The 12,143-nt window shown below is 44.7% G+C and overlaps 1 protein-coding gene across 1 annotated transcript in view; it reads right to left on the bottom strand.

Annotated features, from left to right (window-relative positions):
• Nucleotides 1-11,873, bottom strand: part of erc1b (ELKS/RAB6-interacting/CAST family member 1b) — a 186,880-nt gene extending 175,007 nt beyond the window's left edge. The window contains exons 1-2 of the mRNA XM_083527937.1: nucleotides 11,490-11,873; nucleotides 5,748-6,610 (exon numbers count right to left, since the gene is read on the bottom strand). Coding sequence (XP_083384063.1) covers nucleotides 5,748-6,383 — 636 coding nt within the window. The 5' untranslated portion in view covers nucleotides 6,384-6,610; nucleotides 11,490-11,873. The remainder of the gene's footprint in view (nucleotides 1-5,747; nucleotides 6,611-11,489) is intronic.
• Between the last annotated feature and the right edge of the window lie 270 nt (nucleotides 11,874-12,143).

Raw genomic sequence — 12,143 nt, 5'->3', positions numbered from 1 at the left:
AGCTCAAGAAGGATACGTTTACAGCATTTGTTAGATGCCGTTATCCAGACCGACGTATCATTCGTACTTGAGCGGTTGAGGGTCAGGGGCCTTGCTAAAAGGGCCAACAGTGGCATATTAGTGGTGCTGGGATTTGAACTAATGACATTTTCTGGGAAGAGAGGTCCAATTTCCTATTTCATTAGGGAGCAAGATGGAGAAACAGACACAACACCTGCTGTATTTTAGATACGTGAAGGTTTTTTTAAACCTGTATCGAGAGATCATTAGAAACCTTGTGTACAGAGAGGCAGGGAGCGAACCTGACCCGAAGCAAGCTGGAATAAGTTCAAACAGGATTCCGCACACATTCCAGGGACTGTTCAGGGCGGGGCTGAATTTTGTCCATGCTGAGAGTGCAGCAAAGCTTTCCAAGAAGCTCACCCAACACTCACATTTATATCATATCAGTCAGAGACGCTGTACCAAAAGTGGCCAAAACTGTGAATATTACATTTTTATGTTTAAATATATTTTATTTATTTTAAATTTAAACAAACTTCTTCAATTGGTATTTTGGACTGCATTTATTTGTATATTTCCACGCACACATACACACCTCCACCCGTCCATTTCTGTCTAAAAAAAATTAATAAATAAAAGTCAATAACACTACTAGTAAACACCCTGAAAGTGGGCGGGACTCCTGCTGCTCGAGAGGAAGCTTTGAGCCAATCACAGGGGCTTAATCTTAATGCAGTTTGTCAGAGGGACCATCTGCATGACCAGCAGGGATCTGAGAAGTGGGTAGAGAAGTGGACAGACCTGTCCTGCTGTATTTAAGCTCTCATCTTCACCACGCGTGAAGAAAAGGAAGAAAGAAAAACCCTGATCGGCGATATGGGAAAAGCCTTAGAAGAGCACTTTCACTTAGAGAGAACATTAACCTCAGCGTGGTGAGACTGACTCTGCTTCATGACACATACCTCCATGGATTTATCATATCTGTGCACAAAGCCAGCTGCATGAAGATCTGCTTTACATGGAGTGGGCTGGTAGATCTTCGGTGGCCTTCGTCATCTCACCTACATCAGTACCTGACTTTACTAACACCCTAATGTGGTTGATGAACATAAAAGTTCTTCTCAGAAGAGTGGAGGGAATTATAAGAACAAATTGGCACCGTACTTATGACCAGGTGTCTGCAAACCTTTGGCGATTATAGTGTAGGTGCAGGCGTATAGATGTTCCTAATGAAGTGCCCAGTAAATGTATCTAAAGCACATCAGGTTCAGGTAATCAAATAATAAGTGGAAAAAAGCCGACACAGCATTTTCTAAGCAATCACTCCCATCAGCATTTCTTCACATCTGTCTTAGGTAACAATATGAATGGTGCCTGATGATCATAATGATTCTGTCTGAATAATAAAAAAAAAGAAAATCTCTTGCAGCTGACTCTGATTTCTCCCCTCTCCTTCCAGCTTTTCCTCATTTTCCACTTTTCATTCCGCACCTTTATCACGTGACCACGGTGTATGTGAGGGTGTGTCTCCCAGAGAGAAGCTCCTCCTAGTCCTGCAGTGAACAAGAAAAAAAATATGACCGGACTCGACTTCTCCTCACTCGGACTCGACTTCTCCTCACTCGGACTCGACTTCTCCTCACTCGGACTCGACTTCTCCTCACTCGGACTCGACTTCTCCTCACTCGGACTCGACTTCTCCTCACTCGGACTCGACTTCTCCTCACTCGGACTCGACTTCTCCTCACTCGGACTCGACTTCTCCTCACTCGGACTCGACTTCTCCTCACTCGGACTCGACTTCTCCTCACTCGGACTTCCCCTCATTCATAATACACATATTCATCTGTATATTATATTTTTATTCATAGTGTATATATATATATATATATATATATATATATATATATTCATCTGTATATTCATAGTACATATACATCTGTAAATTACTGTTTATAATCCTATATTCAATTCTATTTAATTTATGTAAATCGTGTAACACCATATATCCTGCACTTGCTGTTATTGCACTCTGGTTAGAACCAAACTGCATTTCGTTGCCTTGTACTTGTACATGTGTAATGACAATAAAGTTTAATCGAATCTTATCTAATCTCAGACTCCGACTTCTCCTCACTCAGACTCCGACTTCTCCTCACTCAGACTCCGACTTCTCCTCACTCAGACTCCGACTTTCCCCCACTCAGATCCAGTACGAAGTGAAAGAGAACCGAAAGTAAATGTTTCAGCTACAGAGTTGTGGAGAAAAAAAAATAACAAGAATGTCAAATGTTTGCATTTCCCTCATCCTACCAACTGTAGCAGGAGGGAGGTGTAGAGAGACAGGGGGAGAGAGAGAGAGAGAGAGAGAGAGAGAGAGAGAGAGACACGCGAAAATAGATAGCCAGACAGACAGACAGTAAACGACAATGTAAGAGAAAAAAAACCCACAGAGTAAAATAGAAGGACAGATAGACAGAAAGTGAGAGTGAAACAGAGAGAGGAAGAAACAGACAGACCGACCGAGAGTAAGTGTGTGTGTGTGTGTGAGAGAGAGAGAGAGAGAGAGAGAGAGAGAGAGAGAGAGAGAGAGAGAGAGAGAGAGAGAGAGAGAGAGAGAGAGAGAGAGCAGGTGTTCCACACGACGATGTTACACATATAAATGATAAGTTCTTATGATCATATTATCAAATCTGACATTTGTAGGGTTTTTTTTTTCTGTGAATCTTTAAACCTGTTCCATGTGAACATCTGTTTATAATCTAAGAGGGTGTGGAGTGAAAAAAATAACTGCAGTGGTTGAAAGTTTCACAAAGCTGAGAGATAAAGAGAGGAACAGAAAGGAGAAGATGCGGCAGAAGATATCAGAGATCCAGAACAGCTGGAGAAAACCACAGCCTGCTCCATGCTACAGAAGACACAGAGACTAGATACACTGTAGAGCCAAAAGTATTAGGACAACCCCACCCCCCACCTTAGAAACTACAAAAACCTGTGTGTGTGTGTGTGTGTGTGTGTGTGTGTGTGTGTGTGTGTGTGTGTGTGTGTGTGTGTGTGAGAGTGTAGATCAGTCTCTCTGTACCAGGGGCCATGTCCTCCATGACTAGGCTTTCTGTTATAGGGTTGAGTTGCTGCCAGTAGTGCCCAGGGACAATGACAGTAATTCACTCACACACACACACACACACACACACACACACACACACACACACACACACACACACACACACACACACACACACACACACTTTAACTGGTTCTAGTGGCTTGAGTGGTACAACTTTATTGTGCCCAATAAAATTATTTCCTTGTCTATAGAGTTAATTAGAAGTTGCACATTATCTGTCACACCACTGTGCTGTTTATCATAATGTCTCAAATCTGATTGGTCTAACGGTGTTCATTTGCATTATATAATAAAAGACACAAAAATAGAGTGTACATGGAGTGTAATCTTGAGTGGAAGACCTCCTGCTGTACAGCTCCAACCCTATTGAACACTTTCTGAACCCCAGGCCTCCTCACCCTATATTAAGTTTTGAAACTGCTCTAACATAAGTGATAACAGGTGCCAAAAGACAGTTACTGCAACTATAAATAGATAAAAAAAAACATATGCTTTAATCATGCATTAATAAATGAAGATCTGCCAAGTTAAGTTCTACAAGCGACTCACGCCATCATTTGATCGATTCCTTTCCTAAAACTGCACCACGTTTTATTTCCTAGTAAATTTGTATCCGGGCCAAACATGAGACGAGATTTTATCGGATCCGACACTGAGGTGATCTCGTCTGATGATTCTGCTTAATCAGACTGGAAAAAACGAATGTTTAGAAACCCGCCGCCGGATTCGGGCCCAACACCAACACACTTCTGACTGCACACGGTTACCATTAGCATATTTTCCATTACACACGTTCCCTTACTTTACATCATGAGAACGAAAACCGGATAAAAACAACACGGAAAAAAAAAGAGCACGGATTCTGAAAGAAAGAAAGAAAGAAAGAAAGAAAGAAAGAAAGAAAGAAAGAAAGAAAGAAAGAAAGAAAGAAAGAAAGAAAGAAAGAAAGAAAGAAAGAAAGAAAGAAAGAAAGAAAGAAAGAAAGAAAGAAAGAAAGAAAGGATTGAGAATGAGAAAGGGGAAGAAGTGAAAGAGAGAGGGAAAGAAAAAATTAAGATGTAAATAAGAGAAATAGAGTAATGGAGAAATAAAAAAAAAGATAAAGAGAGGTAGAGAGAAAGAGTATGAAAAAATGAGAAAGTGTTGCGTGTAAATGAGAGAGAAAAAAAAGAAGAGAAAGAAAAGGAGAGAAAGGGGAGAGAAAGAATGAGAGAGATAGGAGAGAGACAAGGAGAGAGAAAAAGAGAGGGAGAGAGAGAGAGAGAGAGAGAGAGAGAGAGAGAGAGAGAGAGAGAGAGAGAGAGAGACTGAGAGGAAGAGAGAATGAAAAAGTGGAGTGTAAATGAGAGAGAGATTGAGAGAGGAGATAAAGAAAGAAAATAAGAAAGTAAGAACAAAAAAGGAAAAGGAGAGAAAGAGAGAGAGAGAAGGAGAGATAAAGGGAAAGAGCGCTTCTAAAAAAGGTAGAAAAGTGCTTTATACTCGTCACATTTCCCAGAGATGTTTGAAAGCCGGGGGTCAGAGTGCAATGGCAGCCATGATACAGCGCCCCCTAGAGCACAGAGGGTTAGGGGCCTTGCTCAAGGGCCCCAAGAGTGGCAGCTCGGGGATACCGGGGCCTGAACCCCCGACCTTCTGAGCTCCCTCTTTAGCACAGGAGGTTGACAGATCGCATATTTTGACTTTATTCTTTTGCGCGTTGAGGCGATGAAACAAACCGCTTGTGCTACTGCTGCTAGCGAATACGTTCACGTGTCACGGTTCACAAATCGCATTGTTCTCTGCTCTGTTTATTAATAAGTTCTTCCTTCTGCTCAGGATTTCTTTGTGGATCCTCATCGGTTTGTTTTTCTTTCTCCATGTTTTTGACAAACTCCCAGCGCTTTTTTCTCAGTTAGCCACGCCCACTTATTTACATTAAAATTATACATGGAAATGAAATTTTAAAAAACTGTTATGGTTGAAGATGTCTTGCGCAGTAGCGATACATACCCGTTTCTCCTCCCGGTGCACGTGTCCATCTGCACTAAACACGTCTGGTCAGTAATCTGACCCCGAGTGATGGCGCGTTGGCCCTCGCAGCGGCAGGAGCTAAATAAAACGTCACGACGTGATGACATGGTGATGGATTAAATCCAGTAGCCCGGAGCTCAAAATGCTAACACAGACCATATCTTCACCTCAGACGTCAAGTCACCTGAACAAGTCCCCGTTAGTTCCTTTTGAAGGAAGTTCCTCTTCAAAGCTCGTCAACTCAAACTAACCTTTCCTACGCAAATTCGTTGCTAAAAAAATATCACGTCGAAGTGGTAGATAAAACAATTACTGTCTCACGCTGAGAGTAACGAGTGAAGTGGGAGTTTTTTTAAGAGCGCATGAAGACGGAAAGGTGTCCTCGGTCCGTCTGATCTGGCGACATTCCAGAATCAAACAGCGCGAGTTGGTAAAAACACACTCCTCTGAAAAGTGCCCGTTACATAACCGACAACTCGCACAAATTCTTTCCCAAACAAAAACATCTGCGACCGGATTTTTTTGACCAGAAGAATAAAAAAGGAACAGTGTCAGGGAAGTTATAGAATCAAGCTATTTTTCCGGGTTGATTTAAAGACCTTACCTGCGTTTCGTCCTGCACCACACGGAACTGCTCCTTCCACACGGCCATCTTGGAGACCTCGTCCTTGCGCAGGGCGCGTTCCTTCTTCAGCTCGGGGCTCCAGAATGTCTTGATAGAGTTCATGGACGAGCTGAGCTTGCTCTCCTTGACGTCCACTTCCTTGCGCAGAAGTTCGTTCTCGCGCAGGACTTCTTTCAACTGCGCCTGGAGGTCTATGATGGTGTTGTCACGGGCCTGGCGCAGCGAGTGCGGCACAGTCGAGGCCATGGCCGCAGGCACGTGGTGATCCCCGAAGGCAATAGAGTCGCTGGCGATGTTGGGGCTGCTGCCCGCCACGGTGGCACGCGTGCCGTAGGGAAGCCGGGCGCCCGGGCGGCCCAGGGTCATGGTGCTCTTCGGCAAATCCGAGACCGAAGCGGGGACGGTGGCGTCGTTGTCGCTCAGGTAGGTGGGGCCCGAGGTGGCGTAGGCAGCATTCAGAGACTGGATGTTCTCCATGGAAAGCGTTTTGCCCCCTGCGCCACCTGTGCTGTTATTGCGCCGGTGGCCCAGGCGAGGGGAGCGAGGCAGGCGTGGAGAACGCCCAGGGCTCTGATTGTCCTCTGGTTTACCCACTGACCGGGCGCTACCGTACATCTCGGCGGAGCTCTGGGTACGGGGGCTGAAAAACCTGTTTGAAGATCTCAAAAAAAAAAAGGTGGTTCAGGTGATCCTCGGGGCTTAACTACACAACAAGAACCAACGTCTCATGTTTGGAGTTCCTGCCTGATTAAATTCGATGACTTGGATCTGCACTCCACAGGGTTCTCATTGGCTTTAGTGCATTAGCTGTTGCTTCACCCAGGATTAGAGAACGCCGTGACCTGCAACAGAGAAAAAAAACAATCAAAATCTGAGAGAAACATTGATAGAAAACTATACGGACATCATGTTCGTATACGCAGTGCTACTGTCAGTCCTGTAGTATATGTGTGTGTTTTGTTTTTCCTCTCAGGCTGGAGCTAATGAACAGCTCTGGCATAATCAGCCTTTTAACTTCCTTCTCTGGTATCTCGATGTGGGTCGCGCGATGCCTGGGCGCGTCCACTTGGCCTTAATGCTCGATTCTGTACTAATTCCATACCTACACCGATTTATTGCTCTAATCGGGGTCCACACAAACACCAACATACATCCTTATGTTCCAAGGCTAGAATTGCAAAATTCCAAATTCAAGACTGGCAACTTTCCATGGGACTTATATGGAAATATACAAAATTGCAGGTTAGCCAATAACTTTTTACTTAAATGTTGTCTTGGTTGTAAATGCAATTTTGGTCGAATTTCTGCCATGCACATTCATCAATCGCATGCACACTTACTGCAGGGTTACTGAGGCCACGCCCCCTACAGTGACACGTGTCGTTTCCTGAATCCTGCACGCACAATATCGATGGAAATGTCAATCTTGGCGAGGATTCGCGTAAATTACATAAATATTACATACATCTACGTGTACGCTTTCCTTGCGCTGTAGCTAATTAGCTGTAGCTACAATAATTGTAAGTAGCTGTAGCTAATTACAAATCAAAAATTCATGTTTGTATAATGATACAGTTGAGATCAATTTCCACAAATTCCCATAAGTTCCTGTAAATTGCCTTAAATTCCTACTTGGAATATTTCCAAAATTCCCCAAGACGAAAATCCCATTGAAAGATTCCAAAATTTTTTCCAACCCACAAATGAATTAGAATTAACCCCGTTAAAGCCTGCGTAGATTTTGCGTTTTTGAACGAATGCTACGACTGCAGTGCAATCTGATCCAAAACCACGATCTATGGCGCTATCCGACTTTTCCCAGAGTATGATCGCTGCGGCGCTAGGGACGTTCTTCGTAACCATGGAGACAAATAAGACGCTACGTGGGTATGACGACAGTACTTTTACAATTCTTCAGCTTGTAAAATTATTTTCGATCTCACTGAACCATGAAGAAGAAGAAGAACTCCATAGGTCACGTTACCGTTGTCGTACGCGTCGGTATAATCCGACGTGCATTTAGATCAAAGAGGGGCTTGTTTGTAAGGAGTTCGGCACTGGTTTAGCAAACAGCCTTTTGTTTCACGTGTTTATTTCGGTTGAAAAAAATGAAACCCTTCATTGTGCTTTGTGTTGTGCGTCGCTGCGTCATGTGACTTCGTATGACCAGAACGACTTTTTGTACTTTTTATATCTAAGAATAGTATGTATTGTTAGAACTGGAACCGTGCCTGAAGGAAACTCGGATGTACGGTAGTTCTGATCTCTCCAGCGTATTACTGTGTGTTTGGAGAGAAAAAGAGAAAAAACACTATTACGACACGTTGCTATTTGCACACTTGTCGAGACGAATGTTTACATGTACAGTATTTATTACATTTTATACACAATCCATGTGCACGAGCTTCCGTGCCGTACTGATCGGTGCTTCAGGGTCACTGTGTTTAATGTTTTTGACAATACATGTGTCTACACAAAATTCACGTTTCGGTAGGTACCTCGGGTTTTTAAATGGATGTTTAACGCTCAAATCGTCTCACGATTATAGGCAGCGAGATCACATTATGTTCCACTCATTCAGATAGAACTCTGACTCATGTCTGGATTATGGGGGGGTCGAGCCTGGGTATCGGCAAGAGTGGAAGCTCGTGGCAGCTTGGCGATACCGGGTCTTGGACCCCCGACCTTCTGATCAGTAACCCAGAGCCTGTATCACTGCTAAACCTGCCCTGTGATCGCAGCTTCCTAACATCAAGTTTCACTAGGTATACCTAATAAAGTGGAAAGTAACGGGTATGTCTTTTACAACAGAATGATAATGCATTTGGACAAACAATTATGATGAGCAGCCTGAACTACTATCCTACTATCCTATTGGCTGTTACAGAAAACCAATCAGCACCTTCTGACCAATCAGAATTGAGCTGTCGAGTACAGTACACCTCTGAAATCCACTATATTGCCAAAACTATTGGGACACCTGACTTTTCCAGACATATGTGGTTCATCTCTAAAACCTTGACCACAAAAGGAGACCCAAACCAGTTCCAGCACGACATTGGCTCAGTACAGAAAGCCAGCTCCATGAAGATATGCTTCACATGGTTCGGAAGTGTGTGGAAGATCTCCTGCTATAGAGCTCTGACCTTCAACCCTATTGAGCCTCAACACCTTACCTACATCAATACCTTTAGCACTTCTCCACAAAGTCTAGTAGAACACCTTTCCAGAAGAAGGATCCTTTCATTTAGAGGTGCAGTCATCAATCACACACAGACCACAAAAACCTTCTAGATAACACAAGAGACCAGATATCTATTTTTTACTATTGCATAGGTGGTAGCTGATCAGTCAAGGCACTGGACTTTGGCTCTGAAGGTTGTGAGTTTGAATCCCAGCCACACCACCCTGGGCCCCTGAGCGAGGCCCCTAAACCCCCATAGATAAAATGTAAGTCACTCTGGATAAAAGCGTCTGTCAGCGTCTGGGTTCAACTCGAGTTTCTCGAACATTGACTGCGGGATCTGACTTTATCTCGGAGCAATTATCGAAAGCTTGAACAACAACACGTTATCAGGACGCTCGTTTTCTCCGGGGGCATCTGGGTCAACCGATCAATCAACGTTTCTCATACCTGCTGTGAGAATGGATGATCTTTTCTGCAGACCCGAGAGGTCCTGCTCCCTGACTGTGTTTGCTCTAATTAGGTCACTATTATCGGTAAATGGCGACACACACACACACACACACACACACACACTCTAAACACACACACTTGAAACGTGTCAGATAAACAGGAATGGTGAAATCCAGCAGGAAGGTCAAGAGATTCAAAAATGAGCTTCTGAGACACTTTATTTCTATCCTGTAGATAACTAGCTGACCTTATAAATAAATAAATAAATAAATAAATAAATAAATGAATGAATAAATGAATAAATGAATAAATAAACGAACAAACAAATATAGATTGGAATGTGCTTTTGCCCATACACTACTTAAAACTTGTCTGATAATCAGGAGTGGTGAAATAGAGCAGGTGGTCAGCACTGTAACCATGTCAAGATCAGAGAGCAGAGAGAGAGAGAGTGAGATCGGACAGGACATCTGTTTGAGAGTGAGATCGGACAGGACATCTGTATTAAAGAGCGAAATCGGACATCCGTATGAGTGAGCAAAATCCGCCAGGACGTCCACATGAGCGAGCGAGATCAGACAGGATGTCTGTGAGAGAACGAGATCGGTCAGGACGTCCACATGAGCGAGCGAGATCAGACAGGACATCAGTAGGAGAGAGCGAGATCGGACAGAACCTTAATAGAAAGTAAGAAAATCCACAAAGCTAATAACCCTGACATCGAATGTGTTTTCCCCCAAAATGATCTTCCACACACATTTCTTGCGTGTCAGCTGCCCCTCTGTGCCACCCCCCTGAACTTACCCCCCTGAACTTATCCCCCCTGAACTTACCCCTGAACTTACCCCCCTGAACTTATCCCCCCTGAACTTATCCCCCCTGAACTCACCCCTGCTCTATTCAGACTAAAATAATAATAATAATAAAAAACTCAAAGGAACCTGTTGATTCAGATGAAGTACAGGCCTCTTCTCTGCTCACTTCTTCACACACAAGATGAACTTGTTTCCTCAAGCAAAGTGAATACAAATAAATAAAGAAAAATAATAAATAAGTTAATAGATAAACAATAAAATGGGGCTAGCACACACTCCAGCGGTTACAGCTGGGGAGGGAAAGGAGGGGGAGTAGGGGGTGTTGGGGCTGGAGTTGGTAGGAGTTGGGTGGGGGTCTGCTGAGGATAGGAGGGGGGGTGTTGGGGGCGATGTCAAGTTGGGAGAGAGGGGGGGGGGGGTGGAGGTGGAGAGGGGGGGGGGTGGAGGTGGAGAGGGGGGGGGGTGTAGGGGGGGAGAGGAGGTGTGGGGGGGGAGAGGAGGTGTGGGGGGTGTAGGGGGGAGAGGGGGTGGGGGGTGTAGGGGGGAGAGGGGGTGGGGGGTGTAAGGGGGAGAGGGGGTGGGGGGTGTTGATTAGCCGAGCTACGGCTTTTCTACAGCTGGCTTTTAAAAAAGGCGGAACTCCGCCGTGTCGGAAATGTAAATAAAAATAATCAGAGGCTCGGAGTCAGACTCAGACTTAGACTCAGAGTCAGACTCAGGGCTCTTCCCTCTCTAAAAGACGAGAAAAAGAAAGGAAAGAAAAGAGGGTGGAAAAAAGGCTGACACCGCCTGGATACACCGCGACTCCTGTTACTCCTCCTGATTTAATCCCCTGTAACACACATCCATGACACCGCTATGACTTTAGCCTAGATGTAGAGCTCCAGAGCGGTCAGGAATACCCGGGAGAGCAGTCAGGAATACCCGGGAGAGCAGTCAGGAATAACCGGGAGAGCAGAATCGTATCCTGGTGTCGAGCTTTTATGTTTTCGCCTTTTTTCCCTTCCTCTGGTTCCTCTGGTTCCTCCTCCTCCTCCATTGCTCTCTTACTCACTGGCGCAACAGCATTTTCTACACAACAGCGCGACGAATTCCGGCTTCTTTCCTGCACACTTTCTACACACAATCACTCCATAAATCACCTCCAGGGACATGTTAGTGGACATGTTAGGGGACAGGAAGCCACACCGGGACTCGGTGAGACTGTGAAGACGTGGACTTCACAACCCGAACACACTGCTGATGGACACTTTCACAAGCTGCTCTTACCGTCTCAGGGATCCAGTTTAACCGGTTTGGGGACAACTTCAGCCCTGATTCTTGTCTCCCAGACGGACCGTTAGGACTCACAGATCCGCTAAAGGCGAGAAAAATCCTCTTTCCAACTAGTTATTCGACATGAACCTCTCCACTACCTCCCTCTTTCTCTCCACTACCTCCCTCTGTCTCTCCGGAGCGCCACTACGAGCAGATCCTCCGCCAGCATGGGCGCTCCAGTGACGTCAGCATGAGGGATGCGCGTCCCCGCCGCCGGCCTCGATGGCGCCGTGCGCGCTCCCGTTCGCATTCCCCTTTTCCCTCACTTTTTTCCCTGTTTTTATGAGATTCTTTATTTTATTTGGGTTTTTTTTTACTTTCTTTTCTCTCTCTCTCGCTCTCTCTCTCTCCCTCTCTCTCTCGTATCTCCCCCTTTCTCTCTCGCTCTCTCTCTCTTTATCTACAATTCTCTCTCTCTCTCTCTCTCTCTCTCTCTCTCTCTCTCTACAATATCTCTCTTTCTCTCTCTCTCTCTCTCTTTATATACAATCTCTCTCTCTCTCTCTATCTATCTATCTATCTACAATATATTTCTCTCTCTGTCTCTTCATCTCTCTTTACCTCTCTTTCACTTTTCAGGTGCTTTATACAGGGTAAAAATAAAGA

The sequence above is a fragment of the Silurus aristotelis genome (genome assembly GCF_946808225.1).
Source record: "Silurus aristotelis genome assembly, chromosome: 24".
Taxonomy (NCBI): Eukaryota; Metazoa; Chordata; class Actinopteri; order Siluriformes; family Siluridae; genus Silurus; species Silurus aristotelis.
This window is presented reverse-complemented; position numbering and strand designations above follow the sequence as displayed.